Here is a 26,619-nt window from a genome sequence, read left to right as displayed (position 1 = left end):
GAAGATGGTTAGAATGAAAACATGCAGCCACTGTGGCCCTCGAGGACCAGAGTTCGACACCTGTGCCCTATGCCATATGTTAAGTATATACAAGATCCACAAGCCTAAATGACTGGAAGCAGTGCTTAAATCTCAATAAACTCAAAAAATGCTCAGCTTAGCTTCATTTGAAAAGTATGACAGAGAAACATGAGGATGGTCTAACCAGCTTCAGACAGATCTAGCAGTGAGCAACTAATGGTACAGCAGAGTTTGGAAGGAAATATTAAAAAGAAGCATGGATAAAAATAGTAAATTGGATTAAGCAGACTTGAAAATTAAAAACAAAAATGTCTTCATCTATTAAATTAAGTGTTGTATTTTAAAATTAAGCTTTAATGTTTTAAATTTATGGAAATGAGACAAAAATGAGATTGTCCTTTTGATAACACATTATGTATTCTGTTCAACTAATTATTTTGACATGCTTTTGTCGTTGCAGACTTTTTCCCCCTACACTTTTCACAAGGCATAACTGTTAACAGGGTTAAGCAAGATGTGTTAGTCATTTGTTTATTCACTGGTGCTCAACTCAAGATAAGGGTGATGAGGGTTTTTATTTATTTGTCACTGCTGCCACAGATGCTTTTCATCCTGAAGCACTGAATATCATGGGGAGATGGTATTCCAGCATGTAGCACAGTCATTAAATAATTTAGCAGGTTTCACTATTAGTGGTTTTTGTTTACTTTCTAGTAGGGAACAGCCTAGGGATGACTTGCTAAAATGGAGCACTGCAACCTTTAATCTACCAGTAGAAATTTGAGTAAGCTTGTACAGCCAACTCTTTACGAACAATCATTCTACACAGAGAACAATCCCTGCTGTAAGATACTGCTTTATGGTATTTTTAATTTTCCTGCATTGCCAGCTACAACATTTAGTACAGATTCATTTTTAATATTAAATTGCACTAAATAGGTCTTCAATAAATATAGTAACATATTTAACACTCTTTGCTTTGCTTTCGTGGTTTTGTTTTTAGTACAATATTCTGTAAAACAAATTTGTGCCTTTAACCTTCCATGATACAAACTTACTAAGTATTACCTCAAATTACTTGTTGCGGAATATTATTTTAACTCAGTTTTGCAAATTATGCAGAGATATATTTACATTAAAATACAGGAACACAAATTGGGTAGAATGCAGGTTGAGTTGACATAAAGGTGGGGGGAGTTCTCTTGTAGTGGATACATGTATAAATTTGCATCTACACCAAGAATAAGTTCATATCAATCCATATTCAAAAACCGGTTATATAAAAAAGTAAAAACTTGGGTTGATATGGGGGAGGGGAGTATTGAGAACAGAGCATGAGTCTTCTGCCACCAATTTTAGCTAGTAAGTAGAAAAACTGATCAGAGCTGCCTCAGTCTGATCCAGGAATTTTACACTGAAAGTTACAGCTTGGAAGAATTGCCACTTCAAACATTCCTGTCTAGGCAGATGAGCAGGTAGCAAATCACTGAACCATAACAGATAAAAGACAGAATTTAACAACAATCCAAATTATCCAGCAGTCATATTACTCTTACTCATTGGGCAAAAACCACATGGCAAAGTACTATTTGAAGGATTAAAGTGAAGGCAATTACTGCGTGGGAGAAGTAGCTTGAAAGTTGTCATTGGTCTCAGAAGCCAGTTTTGGGTTATCGAAGATCACATTGTCTGAGGCGCTGGTCTCCTTAAGATGACCAGGCTAAATAAGGAATGGTTTCAGCCCAGCAGCATAGGCTCCTTTAATAGCATAGACCATAGCTTTTCTGGTCTGTGCTGAGAAAAAGTTAATAAGCTGAGTTTTGTATAAGTTGTACATTTTCTAAATATACTAGGCAACAATTTGACTGTTAGTATAATTAAAGAATTTTAGAACAAAACGTCTTAGTTGAGACCCATCAAGACAAGAAAAGTAAATCCTGTGGCAACTCTCAGTGACCACCAAAAAGCTGTGTAAGGAAGGGGAAGTACAGAGAGCTATAACTTACTGAAAAACTCAAGAGCATGTCAACCTCAGCATTCTCATTTATACCCACAATGCTAAAGTTGTTTATTTAGTTTTTTGCCCTAACTCACGTAACTCTGAACTCAGGAATGAAAAGTTCCAATCACTCCAGTTATTTAAATTTCTTGTTTTCCTAACCCCAAGGTGTTCAACAGCTTTCCAGAATTCTGTGAAAGTTTTTTCTGCTCCTCCTTAATGTCCGTTTGGTCCTTCTGCCATCTTCAGAATCTGCTGTCTCCTTGTGGGGAACATTCTTTTTTGGGCTAGATGTTTCAGAGTGAATTTAACAAGATCCAAATAACATTTTAATTCATGGGAGTATGTAGTTTGAAAACTCATATAATGTGGATTAGGGAGCAAGAGACAGAGAAAGACAGACAAATCCATATGTTACCAGGGGTCACATGGTCTGGAGGTGAAAGAATTACAGGTGTAAGACATAAAAGAGATACAATAAAAGTACAGAATCAAGACTCCATACAAGCCATAAAGTTCAAAAGATACAAGAAAAAATAACAAGACTCAAGCGAACTAGAAGCTGACTCAAGGTGAGGGCTAAAAAGCAACAATTAATCTGTACTTAAACATCAAACACCACTTATTCTCGTGATGTCTTGAAAACACTGCCTGATGGTTAAAACTAGGGGAATTAACAAGGTGCAATCACATAATAAACGAATGTTAGGAGTGTAAGAGATGGCCGGCAGCCCAGCCTAGCTGGAACACCCAAGAAGTGGCAGAATGGGGGAAGGCAGCCTGTTTAGGGCACTGCTTCCACCAGAATGCTAGATGGCAGCTTACTGGAATTACAGTGGTGTCCCAGACTCTCATTAGGCACTATGAAACTTCTATGGAGTTCTTTTTCTCAGCCCTGTTGGGTTCTGTGGGTGCTGTGAAAATGGAGTTTATGCCTACCCTGGAATGGCTCACAGACTACATGGGCAGAAGAACAGAAACCCTTCTGGGTTGGCCACTGTAAACGGACTTTCCAGCCTCACAGTGAGGAGCCAGAGTCGGGTGGAAGGTAGACAAAGCTTGTGGGAGGAGTAGAGGAGAAAAGACAGGAAAAGAAGATTAATTGTCTGTGCTGTTTATTATTCACTTGTGGCAGTGGTGGTGGGAAACACTTTGTGAAGAGTTTCCTTAAAATAAAAAGCTCTTTGTGCTTTTAACTTGTGCCTGGTGTCTGTTGTTTTGGGATTGAGGAGCAACAGTGCCCTCTAGTGGCCACAACAGAAATATGAAAACATATTCCCCCAAGCAATATATGGGTGTTTTTTAATATCATTCTCCAACCCCCCATACAGGTGTATCACTAAGTTTAATAATTGGTTTTAAAATTGTTTACATTAAAGCACTTCAGAAACCCTGCCTTTTAATTTACTAAAAACCTACCAAAAACAAATCTAAAACAAACAGCTATTTTAAAGACAGCTTGAAGACCCGAGACCCTAGGTATATTTACTATCTGCTTTAGTGTTCCCAAATTTTACTTATTGACTATTAGAAAATTCCACTTTCACACAACCAAAATTTACTCTAAATGCAAAGCCTTATACATTTTTATACAAAATAATGAAATCATTTGAAATAAAAATCAATCCATATCTTTTTACAAGTGACACTTGCGCAGAAATTAAGCTTTTGCACAACCAAAGAAGGACAAGTGAGCATAAATTAAATGGATGGTCTAGTGGAGGCCTACGAAGCTGATAGTTGAGAAATACCATTTTTTTCACTTGTTTTTCAACATTTACTAGAAAGATCAACTTTGTAGATATCGCATATTATTTATATATTTGTCAGACATTGCACATTACTTCACTAACAACAATTAAAAGAAAAAGTTTTAATTAAATGTATAGACATCATGAAAAATACATTTTCACAGTTACCAGCTACTAATTTCTAAAAGGACAATTTTTTTTAACACAAAATTGTTCTTGCATTTACATTTTAAGAGAAAGGTAACTATTATTTCAACTGAAATTTGTCAAGCCTAAACACTATGACATAAAATAGACAGCACTGACCAGCCAGATATTGCCATTTACAGTTAGCTGGCATCATTACAAAACATATTTCGATTCATTATCAAGAAGGAAAAAGATGGATGATACCTTCTTTACAGGTGCAGACTGAGACGCTACAAAATTTATAATGAAGACTTTTTCTGCATTTCAGGGATGTGAAGAAGAAATTTGACAGTATTATGATCTCTGGTGCCTTAAAGGTATCCTGTTACTAAAGCTTTAGGCAAAAACATGTATTAAGCTTTTGTAATCAGTGTTAATACTGCATAAATATTTTGTAACATACATAAAAAATGCAATTCTTCCAATTTCTATTTTGTGACAGTCTGATATATAAAAAAAAGTTTAATGGGGGGATATGACCTGCAAGTCTTAGATGTCATAGAAATGAGTGCATAATGTAAAATCACACTGTTATCGAAGCGTCCGAAAACAAAATGTAATCAATTAGAGAGGGAAAAATATTTAATAAATTTTGTGAAATATGTTTTAGATCCAATGAAAATATTCCAACCACTTAATCATTTGCCTGATTTTTAAGACCTGCACAGTATAGAATGATTCACATTGCGAGTGCTACATTGGTTAGTCAGTCCAAAGAGAATAAACAAAAATAAATAACTTACAGCTCTAAAACTATACAGTACACATCATCTGAGTGGAAGAAATCTAGTGTCTTTATCAAGCAGGGCTGGAAAGACACAAAACAAGATCCATGATTAATGTGACAAACTGAAAAATTAGATACACAGTATGTAAAATACATAAAATCAGCAAATGTACAGCTTATAAAACATATAGCTAACATCTATAATGAATATACATATTTGCTTTTAGAATAAAGTTTCCAGCAACAGATACGTATATATTAAAAATATTAAACTCAAGAATAAGCATGATGTGCAACATGATGTCAGTGTGATCATCTGACTGGAGAATAAGACCTTAAACCACAAAAGTGTTGAATCAATAGCCTCCTACTTAATCAATTAAGTGACATTACATATATATATATATATATATATATATATATATATATATATATATATATATATATATATATATGTACATAGATCACTGTGAAAACTCAGGTAATATCTTGCGTACTTTCATAAAAGGTTGCCAATTTGTTTTTTGTCCTTTGATCAGTAATACAGCTTGTGCAGTAAGGCACTGCAACTTGCCAAGCACACAAACAATCACCAGGTGCACTCTTTCATATGGATTCATCAGTTTACCTTTAAAAAGGTGTTAAGTCAAAGCTCAGGTCACAACAAGACAATGGCTACACTTAATTTTCTGTGCATGCCATAATACTTCAGACTTCATCACAACCAAGGAAAAGGGCCATTGGCATGTTACAAGCAGGCACATCATGCGTTAGTGTTGCTAGACGATATGGATTTAGACACTTCAGTTGTCTGAACTGCAGGCAACGTTTCAGCAAACTGGCAGGACAGAGGACATTGCAAGATATAATTACCATTGAGTGACCAACACTTCATACTGGTCATCTGAGGCATTGGTGCAGATTTGCCTCCTGTTCTGCTGCTGAAGCTGCTGTCAGATACAATGTTCACATCAGTGACATGACAGTGAGGCACATGCTCTATTCCTCCGGCCTTAAAGCTAAATGACCTGTCCGAGAGGTTCTCTGCTCCTATTTTATACATGACCTGACCCAATATCAAAACAATACCAGGTAACACATGCAATGTGGTCACAACTGTTGAGGAATGCTGGCATACACATGCTACTTAGTGCTGCTTTCTCTCCTGAATGTATACCCACACAGAACTTTTGGGCTGTCCTGGTAGGCAATATCCAAACACCTGACCTTTTGGCTGTCAGTGGCAAACAACCTTGTCATGCCCGTCTGGAGAAATGGGACGACACTCTACAAATACAAATGTAAATGTTCATTGGTTCTATAGGCCAAAGGTTTCAAGCAGAAGTGGCTGCAAGAGGCGTTCACCCAAGACATTAACAGGAAACAAATGTTATTGCTTTCCTGTTGTTTTTGTTGCTCTACTGTTTGGTTTCTGAATTATTCTAATTTGCTTATAGATACACAATTGATATTGTTTGCTTATGTGATTTGAAAATACAATCCAATAGTAAGGTAGAGTTTTGTTTTTTCCCTATCAGCATATATAAATATTTGTAAAATTTATTATGTTGCAAGTTTATTTTGATATAGATATCTGTCTACATAAAGTATGATTATAAAAGTTAAACCCAAAAGCAGTAATTAGCACAAAAGTCAACTTAAGCTTTGCCTCTCTTTGTTTACTTTGACTAACTTAATGTAGTTCTATTTTATAATTTGATGCATAAATATAAAAAAAACACACATTTAGAATGCAAATAAAATAATTATCTACTTACGTACATGGTCTATTTTCTTCAGGATTCTAATTTCCCTCTCAGCTGCCGAAACTAATGCCTGTGAAAAATACCACATGACCATAAATAAATAAGTAAATAAAAGGACAAGTTTATCATAGGTCTAATATCTCACATAAAAAAAATTGTGTGCCATTTTTTAAACCGCCAAATCCCTCATTATTACTTCAAGTATCCTGCAATATACAGAGATATTAAGTTATAAAATTGCTTTTGTGTCCAAAAAAGAAAGAAATGTAACAGCTGTGTCAGTGGTTAAATGAAATGAGGGATTGGCACATCTTGTTTTATTGCGCAGAAGCAATAGCTTTTCAAACATTTGTACAAGTCACACAATATTCATATTACAAAGTGTTTACCAAGGAAAAAATGAAAGTAAATGACAAAAAGCAAGTGGCCTGCTGCTATCATAGAGCACAGACATTTTATAATTAGAAAACACATAATGCAGTTGGTTAAACAATCTTTAACAGATTAAAATGGAAAGACAGAATTGTTAAATGGTGCTATGAAAACATATCAGTTTTTATAAGTTGTTAATTTTTCCTTTTTCTAAGTGTGCAAGATAAAAGCACTGCAGGATTTTCTTCTTTTATTAGGCAGCACTGGCAGTCACTACTGGTAAAATCAATGCAAGAATAAAAACAGTACTGACATTTGCTGTACTTCAACAATTGCAATATTGCAATTGTTGAAAAGTACAAGTCTTAAAGACTACATACACAGCAATATAGTTGCTTTCTCTTTTCTCTCCCACCCACTGACCCCAAGGTTAAGGCAACAAGATAAATCTTTTGTTTGCTTTTGTGTGGTGCTTCACAATTCTTTAGTACTGAGCTTGATTTTCTGCATGCATATATGCTTGTAGTTTGCATATTTCCTTCATATATGTGTAGATTTTTCCTAGGGACCCTGGTTTACTTTAATATTCTAAAGGCATGTATTAGATGTTGACTGACAACTCAAAAATGGCCCAATATGTGCATGCAACAGTTATGGTCATCAATTTGTTTCATAGCTCCCCATGGCCTGTAACATAATATGTAGGTTTATGAGACAGATATATTTTAAAAATATAAGTACCTGTATTATCATTTTATAAAGACAAGTTTATATAAATAAAACCAATGAAAGAATATTTGAATAATTAAGTAATCAAGAGTTGTCAACCTTCAAAGCAAAAATATATATGGTCTTTTTGATTAACAGGTCTTAGCCATTAGGCAGGGTCCTGTCCTTCATTGTCATGAACAGCAGAGGTTTAACTACTTTATTAGAACAAGAACCTAAATATTTTATTCTTTTTTTTCAATCCCCAACATAATATACAAGGTTTTTGTTTTTTTAAAGACTGAAGAAATTCTACTGACCCCGGTGGGTGGAAACTGTTTTCTGCTGATGACCTTCAAGGCAACTTTTCTGTAATTAGATTTTTCAAATGCAAGCTTCACCTCGCCGCATACACCACTAAAAAGATAAATAAAAAGCAGTTAAACAGCTCTCATTGTTTAATCATTGCCACCTAGTGGATCAATTAAAGAAATGAAAATTGAAAGCATACACTTCATCAAGTATATAGAGCAGGGGTGTCAAACTCCAGTCCTGGAGGGCCGCAGTGGCTGCAGGTTTTCATTCTAACCATCTTCTTAATTAGTGACCAATTTTTGCTGCTAATTACTTCTTTTAATTAACTTGTCTCAGGCCCTTTAGTTGTTTCTTTTTCCTTATTTAGCAGCCAAACAATAATGAGACACAAAACAAGCTGCCACATCACACAATATCTGAAAATAAAGAAAGGTGATGGTCCCAGTAAGGTTGATCTCTCAACTCACCAAAACACTTTGACAGTGTTCTCATAAAAAACAAAAAATCAACAGTTTTGGAAATGTCTGCTGTTGCAGAACGAGAGCAGCAACAAGCCGTGGAATTAAATAATGGGTTTAATTCACAGCAAACATCGGCTTCTCATTAAGAAACTGGTTGGAGTTTGAAACCCAAGTTTAAGCTGGTCATCTGTTGGCTCGTTTCACATCTCATTTCTGTTTGGCTGTCATTTAATGAGGAAACAAATCAATTCAGAGGACTGAATCCTTCTAACATGGCTGTTAAAATAAAGGGGAAAAAAGTGAATTAGCAGTGAAAACTGGTCACTGATTAGGAAAAGGGTTAGATTGAAAACCTGCAGCCACTGCAGTCCTCCAGGCCTGGAGTTTGACACCTGTGGTATAGAGATATAACAAAGTAGTAAGTACTACACTAAAAATTTAAGGTTAACTTTAAAGATGTAAGTAAAACATTTCAGCTGTCCAATATTTTCTTGATATCTTTGTAGTATTCTGCTGAATTGTCTATCCTGAAGATTACAAATGTAAATATTTTGAAAACTGATTCATCTGACTACTATAATGTCTTACTGATCTGTTTGTACATTATAATGAAACCTTGAAGTTAATGTAATAATTAAAAGTATAAATATGATCATTTAGTTTAAAGATTATTACATCATCATCATTATCATTATTATTTTTATAATACATTGGTTAATGCCTTCTCAAGGCAGTTACAAACATGAGGATACAATACAAATGTTTGTGTACATTTTTCACAACTGAAGTAAATTTGTGGTAATTTATGGTCACTCAGTTTGTGGCAGGCAGAAATGTAAATGGCAACTTTCTCATTTAAGATTCAGTGCTGTAGTCAAGACACTGCTAGCCAATCTTCTTACAGATCAAAAAAGCTCTAAAACATCTCAAAACATGTTATACTGCTATTTTTATTTTAACATTGCAAAATTTTTAAACCCTTTGCCTTTTAGTGTGAAACTGCACATCTTTTTTTATGTTAAAGGTTTGATTTACTTATTTTTGTAAATTACAGATACTCATTTTAAGAAGAATGTAAAAGGCAAAAGACCAATTTACATATAAAAACTTTCTAAGCAGTCAGAGATAGTTGCTTCTTCTACATGTTCCATTTGTATTGCATAGTATTTCAAAATACATAAATGCTCCCCATGCAAGTTAAAATACTGTCACTAATTAATTTTAAAGCAACAATGAGATGCTAATAAGCAAATCATTTGGGGGGAAAAAAACTGTTTTATTTCATCATTTAATGTTGTTAATGAAGAAGGAAGAGAGTTTTAGTAAATAAGATGAAAAACACACATCAAAGAAATTTCTTCTTACCTTCCAATTTTATTGGAAACTACATACTTCTTTTTAAACTCTTCTGGAAGATTTGTTGTTTCATCATCATCAGCAGTAAGGTTGGAAAACACAAATACTAAACAAAACAATATAAATATCTTTAAACCAAACAAATTACAAAATTTAGTATGCTTTTATTAACTTTCTCCTTACTGCAAAAAAACTCAAACAAGTAAATTTAATCTGTGAATTGTTTTTAGCGATTCTTCATATTTACAATGTACCTCCAGTTTTACTAGTTCTTTTCTTTAACAGGTTATTGCTCCACATCTGCACTTGGTGAAGGCCGCTATACAAAAATAAACTCAACTGAACTGAATCCTCCCCCAGAAAGTGAAATGTACTACCATAAGCTCAAGCAAGGATAAAATGATTAAAACTCCACTTTACCCTTTAACATACACTATTGTTCTTGTTGTTAGTGTGAAAAATGGTTATTTCATATAGAATGTGCTTGATGCCAAAACTAAATGTTGGACCCTGCATCATTTACGTTAAGGTATCTCTTCATTCTTTATTTGGCTACCAATCATATTATTAGTTTTTTGATTGCTAATCATAAATTGTTACCCTAAAAAGATAGTGTTTTACATTCATTGGAAAATAAATTGATTGGTAATAACAAAAACAGAACATACTTGATATGGATAAATTACACTAATTATGGTTTAAATGTAGTTCTTCAATAGCAAAAAGAGTAAAAAGTCTTTTTTACAACATACACTGAAACTTCCAGTTGAATGCAACATTTTCCCAAGCGACTTATGCAGAAGCCTCTTAAACAGCTGCACAAACATAAAATTATTGGTTGATGTGGTTTGACAAAACTGTACAAATGAAAAATAGAAGCTCTGAAAGTATTCTGTTTGATGAAGTAGAGTATGATGTATTAACAGTTAAATAAAATGTTCTGTCTATAGGGCTCTGAAATACTGCATGAAACGTGCACATTCTTTATAAAAAAGCTGAAATGAAACACATGTTTAGTATTTTTCTGCCACACATTTCCTTGGTGTCTATCCTTGTAGTAATTATTGTCAAGGTCAAACAGGAAAAAACGCACGTGCAGTTCACAAAATGCTAATGATCCTGATACATGTGTGTACAACAGTAAAGGTCTACTGGATCCTCATCCTAGGATGATTCGCACCTACTGGGAAAGATTTGTAAAACTACATTTGCCATTCCAGATTATTTGTGATGATTTGGCAAACATTAAATTTCAAAACAGCAAAGTGACTACATCAAAGCACACTGAGCAGCCCATTAAAATGCAGGCAGTATGAGTAGAAATGCAATAAAAGTAAATTAAATCCAAAGAAGTCATTATGAAGAAGAGTTATTAATGCAGTGGGACTTGGAGCTCGGTCACCTTTATTGTGAGGGAAAGATAATGACAGCTCTGCCTTATTGACCAGTGGGACCTTGCATCCTTTACCAATAAGCTGACCATTCAAAAAGGTACCATTGCCACTGTGGTCTTCAATGTATGGAAGGTCATTAACCTGAATGGGCAAAAAAAAAAAAAAAAAAAACAGGTTCATTAAAGTGCTGGAATAGAACACCTCCATAATTAGTTTCCAATTGTATTTTTTAAAACAAAGAAAAATCACATGGCTGTTACAGAAAGAACAATGGTATAGCACTGCATCACTAAATGAAGGGGTACATATGTGTGTTGTAAACATGACAGGTATCATATGTATAAAATATCTTGAAAGAAACAAAAGGGCTTTCAGAAGAGTATTTGCAGAGATCATATAAATGTGTTTAAGATATAAATGTGTTATTTAGTTCAGAGACTGTGTTATCAGCCTGGTCCCTCAGTAATATACCTATAACTGAAAAATAACTGTGTGATATTGTGATTTGTGAGCATGGTTTTTGTTGCTTATGTTTAGCATACATACAGTTTTTTTAACTGAAGAAAGTAGAACAAATATCTTTTCCAGCAGCTGTAACAAACTACAGTAAGGGCTGTAAATCAAGGTTAGTAATTGGATCAGGTGTCCTGCTCCAGTCTGACAGAAGAAGGCTGAATGGTCTTAACACAGCCAAATCCATACAGGGCATTGGTAAGTAGCTCACTGCATGAGATGCATTTCTTAAAGAACAAATTCCTTGGGAGCATGTATGCTCATTGGACACAACACCACTGTTATGCTTGAAGGTGCCACTCAACAAATATTATTATTATTATCTAACAGAAAACTTTAGCCAAGGTAAATTATAAAATTAGACTACAATACAATTGTTTATACATACCTTGTACTATTAGAGTACAGGAATGTCAAATGACAAGCCCAGATCCAAATAGTGAGTCTATAGTAAGGACTGAACTGGCAACCTTGTGGTTTAAAATGCAGTTCATAAGCCACTATCATACATGGCCTGACAAAAATGCCTTTAATGATTTAATTTATGATAGCTTAACAGATCTGCCTTTCTTCTAATACAATTCAAAATGTTTATTGTAAACTGCATGTGTACCCTTGTCCATCTTTTAAAGACCATACAATGTCAAATATTCACAGCTCAAAGAAATGTACATGATTTTGCAAACCAAAAAAACAATCAAAAAATATTATGCATATTTTTAAAACAAACTATCTGCACCTTCTTCTCAAGTGTACCATGAGAGTTACAGGTAGAGGTGTGTCAGTACACTGTTTTTCATTTTCAAACAATTAAAAAAAGAAAACACAAATAAACAAAATATCAATAGTAATACTGCCGTTCTCTGATGGTTTGGATAAAGTACTATTTTGTTTTTGGTGATTTTTTTTTTTACATTAAATTGAAAACAAAATAAAAGAAGATGTACAACAATAAACGAATATAAGAAGAAAAAAAACATCCCACCATATCCCAGCCTAAGTAAAGGAGAGTAAATACTTTGACAACCCATTCATCAGAAAAGAGGAGGGTAAAAGGAACAAAACCAAACCACAGTAACAAAGTGAACACGAGCATCAGTTAACAGAAAAGAGAGGCTGCAAATTGGGATTTAAACAATTGCTGAAGGCATCATTAACCTGTGATGCAGATAACCCATAAAAGATTAAATTGCAAAAGGAAGACATCCAACTATCCACCATAACAGACTCCGGTGCCTTCAACCTGGAGGCAAGAATTAGTTTGGCTACCAAAGCACCAAGACAGGAAATTTTGCATTAAGAGGGTTTAAGTTAAAGTATAGAAAGGTTGAAAAGTAGGAAAATGTTAGGCTAAATGGGAATGCACAAAGAAAGAACAAAAAATAACTGGTGACATTCAGTATGTTCACAGTGTCTCAGACACATGCATTTTTGATATTATTAAATAAACCCCTTCTGGAAAATCCTCTTATGAACTGAAGATCCACCTCCCTTTCATTCATTGGTCAGCAATCCTGCCCAGTAACGGCTTGTTTATGGCTACCATGGTGCTTCACGTCCTATTGCAACTGGTCTTGAGAGAGGAGAACAATTAGAGATTAAGCGTTAAACAAAAGAGAGTGAAAACATTATTTGGTGGGAAGTATGCTTCTTATTTATGCACCTCTGACATGCTTCAACAACCAGGTGCAATTCCACAAACTGCAGTTGAAAAACCCACAAAAACAGCATTGTAGCTAAAGTACCAATGAATTTAGGGTATTCAGTTCTAAAGCTCGATTCCATTTGAACTTGATCCCCAGCCGTTCACAAGAGGATTTTCAGGAAGTTAATTATTTACCCCTCTCAGCCTGCATAATAATTTACTCTAATTTCAACAAAAAAGGTAACATTGGTATGTCTTTCATTTCCTAGGAACATCTGAGTACTAGGGTGTTTTCTGAACAAAGATTTTTAGTGAAGCAGTATTTAGTTGTATGAAATTAAATCAAATGTGAAAAACTGGCAATGCAAAAATTTAGATACCCTTTTAATTTTGCTGATTTGAAAGCATGTAACTGCTCAATACTGATTACTTGCAACACCAAATTGGTTGGATTAGCTTGTTAAGACAGGTGTGTCCAATCATGAGAAAAGGTATTTAAGGTGGTCAATTGCAAGTTGTGCTTCCCTTTGACTCTCCTCTGAAGAGTGACAGCAGGGACTCCTCAAAGCAACTCTCAAAAGATCTGTAAACAAAGATTGTTCAGTATCACGGTTTAGGGAAAGGCTACAAAAAGCTATCTCAGAGGTTTAAACTGTCAGTTTCAACTGTAAGGAATGAAATCAGGAAATGGAAGGTCACATGCACAGTTGCTGTTAAACCCAGGTCTGGCAGGCCAAGCAAATACAGCAGCGGCATATACACAGGATTGGACCTGCAAGAACATCTTGCTTCAGGTGGTGTATCTGTACATCATTCTACATTTCAGCACAATTTGCACAAAGAACATCTGTATGGCAGGGTGATGAGAAAGAAGCCCTTTCAGCACTCACGCCACAAACAGAGTCGCTTGTTGTATGCAAATGCTGATTTAGACAAGCCAGATTCATTCTGGAACAAAGTGCTTTGGACTGATGAGACAAAAATTGAGTTATTTGGTCATAACAAAAAGTGTTTTGCATGGCGGAAGAAGAACACCACATTTCAAGAAAAACACCTGCTACCTACTGTCAAATTTGGTGGAGGTTCCATCATGCTGTGGGGCTGTGTGGCTAGTTCAGGGACTGGGGCCCTTGTTAAAGTCGAGGGTCGGATGAATTCAACCCAATATCAACAAATTCTTCAGGATAATGTTCAAGCATCAGTCACAAAGTTGAAGTTACGCAGGGGTTGGATATTCCAACAAGACAATGACCCAAAACAGAGTTCGAAATCTACAAAGGCATTCATGCAGAGGGAGAAATACGATGTTCTGGAATGGCCGTCACAGTCCCATCCATCCATCCATCCATTTTCCAACCCGCTGAATCCGAACACAGGGTCACGGGGGTCTGCTGGAGCCAATCCCAGCCAACACAGGGCACAAGGCAGGAAACAATCCTGGGCAGGGTGCCAACCCACCACAGGACACACACAAACACACCCACACACCAAGCACACACTAGGGCCAATGTAGAATCGCCAATCCACCTAACCTGCATGTCTTTGGACTGTGGGAGGAAACCGGAGCGCCCGGAGGAAACCCACGCAGACACGGGGAGAACATGCAAACTCCACGCAGGGAGGACCCGGGAAGCGAACCCAGGTCCCCAGATCACCCAGCTGCGAGGCAGCAGCGCTACCCACTGCGCCACCGTGCCGCCCCCGTCACAGTCCCCTGACTTGAATATCATTGAAAATCTATGGGATGATTTGAAGCAGGCTGTCCATGCTCGGCAGCCACTTAACTGAACTGGAGAGATTTTGTATGGCAGAATGGTCAAAAATACCTCCATCCAGAATCCAGACACTCATCATAGGCTATAGGAGGCATCTAGAGACAGTTCTATTTCCAAAAGGAGGCTCAACTAAGTATTGATGTAATATTTCTGTTGGGCTGCCCAAAGTTATGCACCTAATTTTGTTATGATGCATATTGCATATTTTCTGTTAATCCAATAAACTTAATGTCACTGCTGAAATACTACTGTTTCCATAAGGCATGTCTTATATTAAAAGGAAGTTGCTACTTTGAAAACTCAGCCAATGATAAACAAAAATGCAAAGAATTAAGAGGGGTTCCCAAACTTTTTTATATGACTGTATGTATGTGTTTGGGACATTGTGTGTATACAATTGCATATGTGACATATGGATTACATGACATGAGTAAATTATGATTTTTATCATGGACATTTTGATATTGTTTGCTTTTGCTCAACCTTATTTCCCATTTATGCCACTAAAAATAAAGTAATATCAAAAAGGCAAGTTTACAAGGAGATATTATAGTCATGGGGGACTTTAATTATCCAAATATTAACTGGGATAACCTTGCAGAGTAGGAGCACAAGAGTAGGAGTTTTTAGAAGTAATCAGTGACTGTTTTTTAACATTGTATGTTAAAGCACCAACATGGGGTGAAGCCTGTCTGGATTTAGTATTTTGTAATAATCAAGATAGAATTGAGGGTGTACAGGTGATTGAACCACTAGGGTCAAGTGACCATAATATAATACAATTCTCAGTATTTTGTAAGAGTGCAGATGCAAAGACTAAAATTGTTAAGTTGAACTTTGATAGGGCATATATTGAGCAGATGCGACAAAGTTGAAGGAGGATAGACTGGGATAAGCTTTTAAGTGTGGAGACAGTTGAGGAGCAGTGGAAAAGGTTTAAAAATGTTTTATATGTCAACATTTACAGAAGCTAGAGACAATCAAATTCTACCTCAAACTTTTTGCCAAGCATTAATCACTGTCTTTCCTACACAAAACAAGGACTTATTACAATGTGCATCATACAGACCAGTTTCACTTCTGAATAATGATGTTAAGATACTCTCAAAAATCATAGCTAGAAGGATGGAGAAAGTGCTGCCTTCGGTAAAATCACAAGATCAAACTGGATTTATCAAGGATCGACACTTATCCTCCAATCTTCGACGCCTGTTTAATGTAATTTACTCAACAACAAAGTCAAACACCCCAGAAATATTATTATCATTGGATGCAGAAAAAGCATTTGACATGACTGAATGGAAATACCTTTTCACTACATTAGAGAAATTTGGGTTTGGCCCGAACATTTGTGCATGGATCAAACTACTGTATACCAATCCAGAAGCTTCAGTTTGTATTAACAATATTTTTTCAGATTACTTTAAACTAGAACATGGTACCAGACAAGGATGCCCCTTGTCACCACTGCTATTTGCAATCGCCATTGAACCACTGGCGGTTCACTGTCAAAATGCTGATCAGATAAATGGGATTATCAGAGATGGACTGGAACAGAAAATGTCTCTATATGTAGATGATATGGTACTGTATATATCAGACCCACAAAATTCTGTGCCTGCAGTCTTAACAGCACTTACAGAATTTCAAAAGATCTCAGGTCTCAGAATTAATCTGAATAAAATTGTACTCTTTCCAGTTAATTCTCAAGCACATAACATTGGATTAGACACCCTAACTTTTATCATTGCAGATCAGTTCAAATACCTAGGGGTAAACATCACAAATAAACGCAAAGCTCTTTATCAACAAAATTTCGCCATCTGTATGAAATAAATTAAGCAAGACTTGCATAGATGGTCAACCCTTCATCTCACTCTAGCTGGAAGAATTAACGTTGTTAAGATGAATATTCTTCCTAAGCTTCTTTTTTATTTCAAAACATTCCAATATACAGTACATTAATAAATCATAAATCAATTTTTAAGCAATTAGATTCAACAATAACCTCATTTATTTGGAACTCAAAACATCCACATATCCAAAGAGTGACCCTACAAAGACCTAAGGCAGAAGGTGGCATTGCTCTACCTAACTTTCAGTTTTATTACTGGGCAGCAAACATACAAGCTATAAAAACCTGGACACAAGTAGATGAACATACACAGGCCTGGTCCGCAATAGAAGTAAAATCCTGCAGTACTTCTTTATATTCCCTGCTTTGTGCCCCAATAAATGCAAGGTATCGGCAATATACTAATAACCCAATTGTGCTTCACTCACTCAGAATATGGAACCAATGTAGAAAGCATTTTAAGATGGAGAAGCTTTTATCTGTGGCACCCTCGCAAACATATGCAGTTTTTAATATCTGGAAAAAATTTGGGATTAAATTGCTCAGAGATCTTTATATAGACAACATCTTTTCATCCTATGAACAATTACATTCCAAATTTAACTTTACATCTACATTTCTTTCACTATATTCAAATTAGGAATTTTGTTAAACAGAACCTGCCCGATTTTCCTCATCTTGCACCCTCGTCCATGCTGGAAAAAATATTGCTCAATTTCAAGGACTTAGACACCATCTCTGCAATATGTAAAATTATTTTACAGTCCCTCCCTTTCAAAGATCCAAGAAGACAATGGGAAAAAGATCTCTTAATGTATCAGAAAGGGAGTGGAAAGTAGCAATGCAGAGACTTCACTCGAGCTCCATATGCGAAAAGCATGCAATTATTCAACTCAAAATTATATATCAAGCACATCTGTCTCGCCTAAAACTGTCCAAAATGTTTCCAGAGCAAGATCCAACCTGCAAACGCTGCAATCAAGTCCCAGCCTCACTGGGTCACATGTTTTGGGCCTGCACCAAATTAACATCATTTTGGACCAAAATTTTTAAGTGCCTTTCAGACAGCCTTGATGTCACAATCCCTCCTAACCCATTAACAGCTGTGTTTGGTGTTCTTCTAGATGGGTTTAAATTGGAGAAGGACAAACAAACTGTGATTGCATTCACTACATTTTTGGCACGCAGATTTATTTTGCTAAACTGGAAGAATCCTAAGTCTCCTCTTTAAAGTCAGTGGGTAACTGATGTTTTATACTATTTGAAATTGGAAAAAACCAAATATTCAGTTAAAGGATCTATACAGAATTTTTTTAAAACCTGGCAGGGTATAATCAATAAAATTTTAGAATAAGCTCTTAAAGCACCAAGGAAGCAATTATCTCTGCATTTCTTTTTCTTCTCCTTTCATCTCTACTGGCCTATTAAACTCATCAATTTAGGTATGTTTACAAGCCTTAAGTTTTACCCCGTTGGCCATGCTCTCTCCCTCAGGGGTGGGGGTCGACTTATTTTTCAATCCTATTTTTTTGTAAAAATTGATCGATTTGTATGAATGATTACAATAAAATTAATAAAAATTAAAAAAAAAAAGTTTTATATGTAATGCAAGACAGATACATACCTAAAATTAGAATTAATAGGAAATTGAAAAAAAACTCCACAGTGGATTAATAAAGATTTAAAAAATCTTATGAGAGCATATGAGAACATGAGGACAACCATTAAGAAGGATATCAGGGAGGCTAAAAGGAATATAGCAGATAAGGCAAAAGATGACCCTAAGATTCTTTCAATATTTTAGTAGTAAAAGAACAGTCAAGGAGGAGGTCAAGTGCATTAGAAATAGTAAAGTGGAATTAAAAGATATAGACAATGAAATAGCAGATGCTCTAAACTCACATTTTTCAAAGGTCTTCAAATGTGAGGAAGTGAATAACCTCCCAGCTGTAAAAGGACAACTAAGGTGGCACTGAGGAATTTAGAAATTGTAGAGGGAGAAGTGCTGCTCAGATTAAATAGGCTAAAATCAAACAAATCACCAGGACCACATAATATTTACCCTTAAGTTCTTAAGGAGACTAGTGAGTACAAATATAAACCCTTGACACATATTTTTAGAAAGTCACTGCGCACTCGAGAGATAACGAAGGACTGGAAAATGTGAATATCATCCCATTATATAAAAAAGGTGACAGGGCAGATTCAAGCAACTATAGGCCAGTCAGCTTAACATGCATCACAGGAAAATTAATGGAATGAATAATTAAGGATAAGATTGAGCAACACTCAGCAAGAACAGGAGTTTTTTGGAACAGTCAGCATGGGTTCAGAAGAGGGAGGTCGTGTTTTACTACCATGCTGGAATTCTATGAGAAAACAACAAAAGGATACTGTATGATCAAAGTGGAGCTGATGATATTATTTATCTTGACTTTCAGAAAGCATTTGATAAGGTGCCATATGAGAGGCTGGGCATCAAACTAAAAGAAGTGGGAGTTCAGGGTGATGTTTGTAGATGGATGCAGAATTGGCTCAGAAACAGGAAGCATAGGGTGATGGTGCAAGGAACCTTATCAGAAGTGGCCGATGTTAAGAGTGGTGTTCTACAGAGGTCAGTGCTAAGGCCGCTATTTTTAATATATAAAAATTATTTACACAAGAATATAAGTAACAAGCTGGTTAAGTTTGCAGATGATACCAAGATAGGTGGATTAGCAGAGAATTTGGAATCTGTTATATCATTACAAAAGGACTCGAGATTGCATACAGGCTTGGGCAGAATTGTGGCAGATGAAATTTAATGTCAGTAATTGTAAACTATTACATATAGGAAGTAAAAATACTAGGTCTGAATACACAATGGGCAGTCTGAAAATTGAGAGTTTACCTTATGAGAAGGATTCAGGAGTCATAGTGGACTCTAAGCTATCAACTTTCTGACAGTGTTCAGAAGCCATTAAGAAGGCAAACAGAATGTCAGGTTATATAGCATGATGTGTGGAGTACAAATACAAGGAGGTTATGCTCAAGCTTTTTAACGCAATGGTGAGGCTTCATCTGGAGTACTGTGTGCAGTTTTGGTCTCCAGGCTACAAAAAGGACATAGCAGGGCTAGAAAAGGCCCAGAGAAGAGCGACTAGGCTGATTCCAGGGCTACAGGGGTTGAATTATGAGGAAAGATTAAAAGAGCTGAGCCTATACAGTTTAAGCAAAAGAAGATTAAAATTATGAAGGGAATTAGTCCAGTGGATTGAGACTGTTAAAATGAGTTCATCAAGAACATGGGGACACAGTTGGAAACTTGTTAAGGGTAAATTTTGCACAAACATTTGGAAGTTGTTCATTATACAAAGAACGGTAGATACTTGGAATAAGCTACACAGTAAGACTGTAGGGACTTTCAAAACTCAACTTGATGTTTTTTTGGAAGAAATAAGTGGATAGGACTGGTGAATGTGGAAGAATAATTTTAAGGTAACATAGCATTCATCTTAAAGAAATAGCATAAAGGACCCTGTGTTCGGATTCAGCGGGTTGGAAAATGGATGGATGGGTTAATAAATGTCAGACACCAGATAAAGGTCAAGTGAACAACAAAATGTACACTGAAATATAAGAACTGATTTAGGAAAATACTGAGATGGTCAAGTAAATAAAGAATGTACCGTACTAGAAGAAAGGTTGATGTAATATACAAAATGTACTGAAGGATGACTAAGAAATCAGCACATGTCCTGTAACAACAGAATGGACAGTTGTTATACGCACAGATATTTCAAAGGTGGTGACACCACTCAAAAGGTATAAGAAGAACCAGAATATAATAGACTTTTATTTTATATAAATCATTTGGGTGTAAACCAATGAACCAGAGTAAAATGTATACATTGATTGACACTGTATGTAAATTCAACAGTTTATAAAATGAACCTCTAGCCTTTGTTTCTTGGACCATTCTGATCATTCTGACCATGCTGTAATAGACTGCTTTTGAAGAATGCTCCCTCCAAGGCATTTTGCTGAGGAGTTATTAAAAGATACAATGAGCAGCTTTTCTTCTGCCTGATTATTGAAATGTCCTCTTAGAGGATGTTTCTTTCTTTAATAAAATGTTAAATTTTGGGCTGAATGACCTGTTCTCGTCTAGATTGTTTTAATGTTCTAAAAAAACTGGGCTTAAAACATCCAACTTCAATTATCTCTAGACAGGACTCATAGTAAGACAATGACAATAAATTTCAGAATTCTGAGTGAACTGGTTAATTAATGGCTGACATCTGTTACTTACCTTCATTATTCGGAAGTGCTTTTTGCTATAATTCTGATAATATTCAGTGTTGACTAGTGACGGAGTATTAAAAGAATAATCACAGTTTCTGTCTCTTCCAAACCAATATTCATCGTTGACACAGTCTATAACAGAAAAAACACTTTTTTATTAGATATACTTGATAATAAAATTCATTTTCTTAAATATTCAGATACTGCCTCAGTCTGAACACTTAAAAGTAGACTGAATGCTTGTTATTCTATCTTAGCCTATTTCTGCCTTGGCTACTGATGTAACTGCTCATTCTGTAACTGTATTGCTTTCATCACTTGCTGTTCAATCTGCCATTGCCAATATATGTATAAACACACATATATAACTGATTGTAATCTTTTTTTTTTTGTATTTCACAACTTTCTTGATACCTTCCCTGCCTCAGAAATTAGTTATGGGAACTTATTAATTCACAAGTGTCTTTGTATCCCCAAAAGGAATGTTAGTATACCATTCAAGAACTTCCCATTTACTGACACAGGCCTCTCTGTTGACTATCTATATATAAAATCTTTTGCTTATTACATATTCACTGATTAAGTTTAATTTTCCCCTATATCAGGCACACTAAAATATTTTTTCCTCTCTACAGGTAATGGTAGTAAAATGTTGAGCTGGATATATCAGGTCAGCCTGTAGCAATTTGTGAATTTTTATAGTATTACATGTACTGCTCTTATATTTAAGTTCACCTAACCTGAGCTAAAGACCCAATAGCATTCACTAAAGATCACACCACTAAAATCATCCCAAATAATCCCAAAACATTGAAACTTGGAAATGGCATCTTATTTAAGGTATGAGTCAAATTAAAATTAGAAACCGGTTTGACCAAAAACCTGCAACTACATAAGGGAATCCAGGACTGAACTTAAAACCCTAATGCAGCCCACTTAATCTGATAAGGAGCTGATAGTGTCTGATCTGCAGTAGCAAATTGAAGTGTAACAAACAACAGCAAACCAAAGACAAACAGAATGACACAATTTTAAATGTATTCATGTAGATTAAATGATATACAGCATTTTCTAGCAAATATAAAGGGGACTAGAATATAACAGATTAATGTTAAAATAAGATAATAAAACTGGTATTAATAATATGAACAACCACACTATAAATAATTTTTAAAACTGCAATCAACATGATCATAAACTACAAGAGAAAAGAAAAATTTACCAAAGCAGTGAAACCCTTTACCAACAGCCCAGAGGCGACCCCAGACAGGTGGTAACTCTTCAGGAATGCTGGCTAAATCCTGAGTGGGAATGGTGTCTGCTGAGCTGTGTGTCAGAGAGCCTGAAGAGGTTGAAGACTGGCTAGATGTTTGAGGTCCACTGGATGAAGAACTGGAGCCACCCTGTGACTGTGACTGTGTCTGTGGCTGAGACTCACTAGAGCTCGGCTCATGTGACATAGTGTCCCCTGCATAAAAGCATGAATTCAAAACATAAATACAACAAATTAAAAACAAGGAGTAAAACCAGTGTCTACTAATTTTAATTACTGAGAATTCAATGTCATTTGTTTTAACTTCATCAAATCAAATTCAAAGCCTCTGCCTTTAGTACGGAAGATGCAAGTACAAGCATTTTGTTTGCCATTTAGAATGCTTTAAAAGATACCTAAAAATAAGCCAGCTAAAGAAGAGAAAATATAATTAAAATGTCAAAGATCTCTTTATTTCCTTTAGTAAATAAGGTACACATGAAGCACACACTCTAGTGTAACCTGGTAAAGATGTTTACATGCTAATTGCTATCTTTCTCACATACAGAATGGACAATCTCCATATTTATCTCCTTTTGGAAGTTTCATTTTACTACAATAAGCTCAACAATTGTTAAAACCAATAGGTTTATATGACTATTATTTTCATGGGTACATAGCACTGGGAAATTCTTAATTGCTTGTGCTAATCAAAATGCAAGACATCGCCATGATAAGCAAGTACGGAGGTTTATATAGGGTACTACCTCAATCTGTATTGTTTTATATGTATAATACTGCAAAATTATAAAAAAAATGATTCTGGAAGGACAATTAACAGACTGTCTTGCCCCAGATGTCCGAAGTTTAATACTTTGCGTATTACAAAGTGAAGTTCTGCCCATTGTATACGTAACAATATTCTCTGCATCCTCTCAATTACAGTAATTTGCTTGATCTCAATGCAATGCATTATAACAGCAAAAATCAAGCACATAACAAAGTAGACCAAATGAGCATGTAAGGTTCTGCCAGGATACTATGTAAAACAGAACAAAGTATTTGTTTAAATTATGTGGTTACAGGTAATGCCTAGTTGGTGCACGGAGTCTACCAAGTCTGCTAAATCTTGATTGGTTTACTTGCATTATGCAAAATGCAATGGTTATTTTACAAATATAACATATCTCTGATATCCATCCATTATCCAACCCGCTATATCCTAACTACAGGGTCATGGGGGTCTGCTGGAGCCAATCCCAGCCAACACAGGGTGCAAGGCAGGAAACAAACCCCGGGCAGGGCGCCAGCCCACCAGAGGGCACACACACACCAAGCACACACTCGGGACAATTTAGAATTGCCAATGCACCTAATCTGCATGTCTTTGGACTGTGGGAGGAAACCGGAGTACCTGGAGGAAACCCACTCAGACAAGGGGAGAACATGCAAACTCCACACAGGGAGGACCCGAGAAGCGAACCCAGGTCTCCTAACTGCGAGGCAGCAGCGCTACCCACTGAGCCACAATGCCGCCCTATCTCTGATATGTATTACACAAAACATTACTAAATATAAAGGCTCTGCCATAACTTAAAATAGACAGGACTTGTCAGTTAAGTAGTTCTTGTACTATTTAGGCATATTGTTCATTATTTTATTTTCAGCACATTACCTTTAAATTGTTGACACACATCATCCGAGTCACAGCTGACAACAGAAAATGTATTCATCCACAATACAGTTTGCATTCCATCATCTCTTCACCACAGCTTAATGTATTTTATCCTGACATTTATGTTTTTATCATTATTAGGAACAAGACACAGATTTTTTAGGAAGTGACAAGAAAAACAATCACACAGACAGATGAGAATGCGCAAACAGTGTTGGGGTATGCTTGAGTATTCCATAAAATGGGCTTCCACACCATCTGGTATTTGTTCTTATCTTGTGCCTATCATTACCCGAATAGGCTCAAACAACAACACTGCAACAATGAAATGGGTTAAACAAGCCCAAACATGGATGTATATTAGGAATGTTAAACATCCATTTTCAAACTGACTTAATGCAGTCGCACAGTAAGATCTGACATGCAATCAGCCATTGCATGATGCATGCACACCCAAACTCACTCAGTCACACCAGGGCAATTTAAAGTTTTCCACGAGGGGAAGACCAAAGGTTTAAATGAAGAAATGACTTAAGTAGAACTTTTTTCTCTGTTGAACTTTAAAGCTCCATTTATTAACACTTCTCATTGCTGTAACCACCTATGTCAGTGCATTTCTTCATGTGATAAATTAATTTTTGAATACATTGCTGAAAATCAAATTTTTTTAAAATCCAGAGCTCTTGTTTGACTGTTTCGATGAGCTCTTCTCGGTCCTGAAATGGCTTCCCATGCAGTGGTGCTTTGACTTTTGGAAACAGTCAGAAGTCTTAAGATGCCAGATCTGAGGAGTAAGGAGGAACGTCAACCAAGTTGATGCCAGATTCTTTGATGAAGTCCAGTGTCTTCTTGGAACGGTGTGCTGGCACATTATTGAGGTGAAGAAAGAAGCTGGCAAGTGGTGGTTTGGGACAACCTCTCTGTAGCTGCCTGAAAACCAGGGTCAAGCTAGATTCCATGCAGATGTCTGATGTCACTGTCAATCTTCAAATGGGATCACTTCCACAAGGCCATCATAACAAAATAAGATGGGGAAAATGACCTTCGTTGTTAACTTCATCTATTGTGCTTTGACAAGAGGTGCCTGGCCTTTCTGGGTCCACACACCATGGACTGTTGCTTGGTCTAAAGGTTTATTGTGTAGAATCAAATCTCATCTCCAAGCACCAGTTTCTTGAACTACTGCGATTTTCCATCTGTAAAATCCCCGAGAAACTTACATCAGAACCTGACTCGGCGTCCCTTTCTTTTTGTGCTGAATAAAGTGTAATCCAACCACTCATGAAAATGAAAATGGAAACTTCTATTACAGGATGGGACATGCAAGGGAAAAAATTACATTGGCATACAAACTTTATGACACCAAAATTCTTAAAATGTTTGGTTGGCCCCTTGCTTAACCTAAAATGCACGTTTCTGGAAGGAAAACAGAAGTAACCAAAAAATGGCACTGATAAAGTGAGATCATGTAAACTCCAGTGTCTGATTCAGGATTTGGGCTCTGGACAGCTCTTAATGAAATCACAATAGTTGCATGTTTTTTTTCCAGTCATCATCATACCTTAACTCCAATGAAAATCAGTTTCACATCGCACCATGGTGAAATGTACACAGCATACCGTATACACGCAGAATAAAATCTTTTACTCGTTCTTCTTGCCTTGATTCAAACAAAGTTTTGAAATACGGCAAGAATAAAGACAAATAACTCGCAGCTAAAGAAGTCTTTATTTTTCATTACAGAACCAGGAGCAACTACAGAAAGAACAGAATTCCCCATCAACTTCTACAAACCTTGCATGACGACATCTGTTGGTCATCTGTAGTTACAGTTGTCACCTGCTAGACCTAACTTTGCTAGGCAGATGAGAACCAACGCTGTTCAAAACATACGTGATCCTCTTTTTGTTTAATCTCTTCCAAAGCGAGATCAGAGAAAGAAAAAAACTGGAAAAGGATATGTTCTATTTTTATCATGCAAAACCTATAGCCGAAATGGCTGTATGCTACTCCACACTCGTTCACTTAACATATACTGTACGTCTTTGACAAACAAGTAGAAACTTAGAGAACCCCCTTGTAAAAGGGCCCATTGATGGACTCCGGTAACCTGCATCACATGTGCCATGCTTATGTGCAGGTAACACAGAAGGGGCATGGGGTGGAGAAAGAAGGTCGAAATTGTCTAGTGCACGTTTTCTCGAAGCAAGCCTTGATCGCGTTAACATAAAGTAACGTTTTAATTCAAAGTCTCTGGCTCACAATTGGATATGACCCGGAGAGTGCTGTAGAAAGCAGCTGAAACCGGCGCAAGTTCCACACCGGCTGGATTGTTTGCGCTCCCGTCCGGTGACTCTCACGCATGCCAAGTAACGCTTGCAGTACTCACCTTACCCAGAAAATAAGTTAATAAACAGGTGCAAGAGCGACGCGAAGTAATTAAAAACGCATTGTATGTTAGTACGTTGGCGTTTCCCTCTCAGCCCAACACATTTTCCGCCAAAATCCCAAATGTAAAAGGAAGCAAGCTTTACACAAATAAACCAATCACTGTCGAGAAA

At 36.2% G+C, this 26,619-nt stretch overlaps 1 protein-coding gene across 2 annotated transcripts in view; it reads right to left on the bottom strand.

Annotated features, from left to right (window-relative positions):
- chek2 (checkpoint kinase 2) overlaps window positions 1–26,591 on the bottom strand; it is a 55,913-nt gene extending 29,322 nt beyond the window's left edge. The window contains exons 1-8 of one of the 2 annotated variants that reach the window (XM_051921037.1): window positions 26,448–26,591; window positions 22,354–22,599; window positions 21,139–21,263; window positions 11,068–11,200; window positions 9,675–9,771; window positions 7,854–7,950; window positions 6,470–6,523; window positions 4,704–4,768 (exon numbers count right to left, since the gene is read on the bottom strand). In XM_051921037.1, the coding sequence (XP_051776997.1) occupies window positions 4,704–4,768; window positions 6,470–6,523; window positions 7,854–7,950; window positions 9,675–9,771; window positions 11,068–11,200; window positions 21,139–21,263; window positions 22,354–22,591 (809 nt within the window). In that variant the 5' untranslated portion in view covers window positions 22,592–22,599; window positions 26,448–26,591. Of the gene's footprint in view, window positions 1–4,703; window positions 4,769–6,469; window positions 6,524–7,853; window positions 7,951–9,674; window positions 9,772–11,067; window positions 11,201–21,138; window positions 21,264–22,353; window positions 22,600–25,852; window positions 26,087–26,447 lie in introns of those variants that run through there. The other variant, XM_051921036.1, reaches the window with a different exon arrangement.
- Between the last annotated feature and the right edge of the window lie 28 nt (window positions 26,592–26,619).

This window comes from Erpetoichthys calabaricus, chromosome 18 (assembly GCF_900747795.2).
Source record: "Erpetoichthys calabaricus chromosome 18, fErpCal1.3, whole genome shotgun sequence".
In the NCBI taxonomy this organism is placed as follows: Eukaryota; Metazoa; Chordata; class Cladistia; order Polypteriformes; family Polypteridae; genus Erpetoichthys; species Erpetoichthys calabaricus.
The sequence above is the reverse complement of the archived record's forward strand: the minus strand, read 5'-3'. Positions and strand labels throughout refer to the sequence as shown.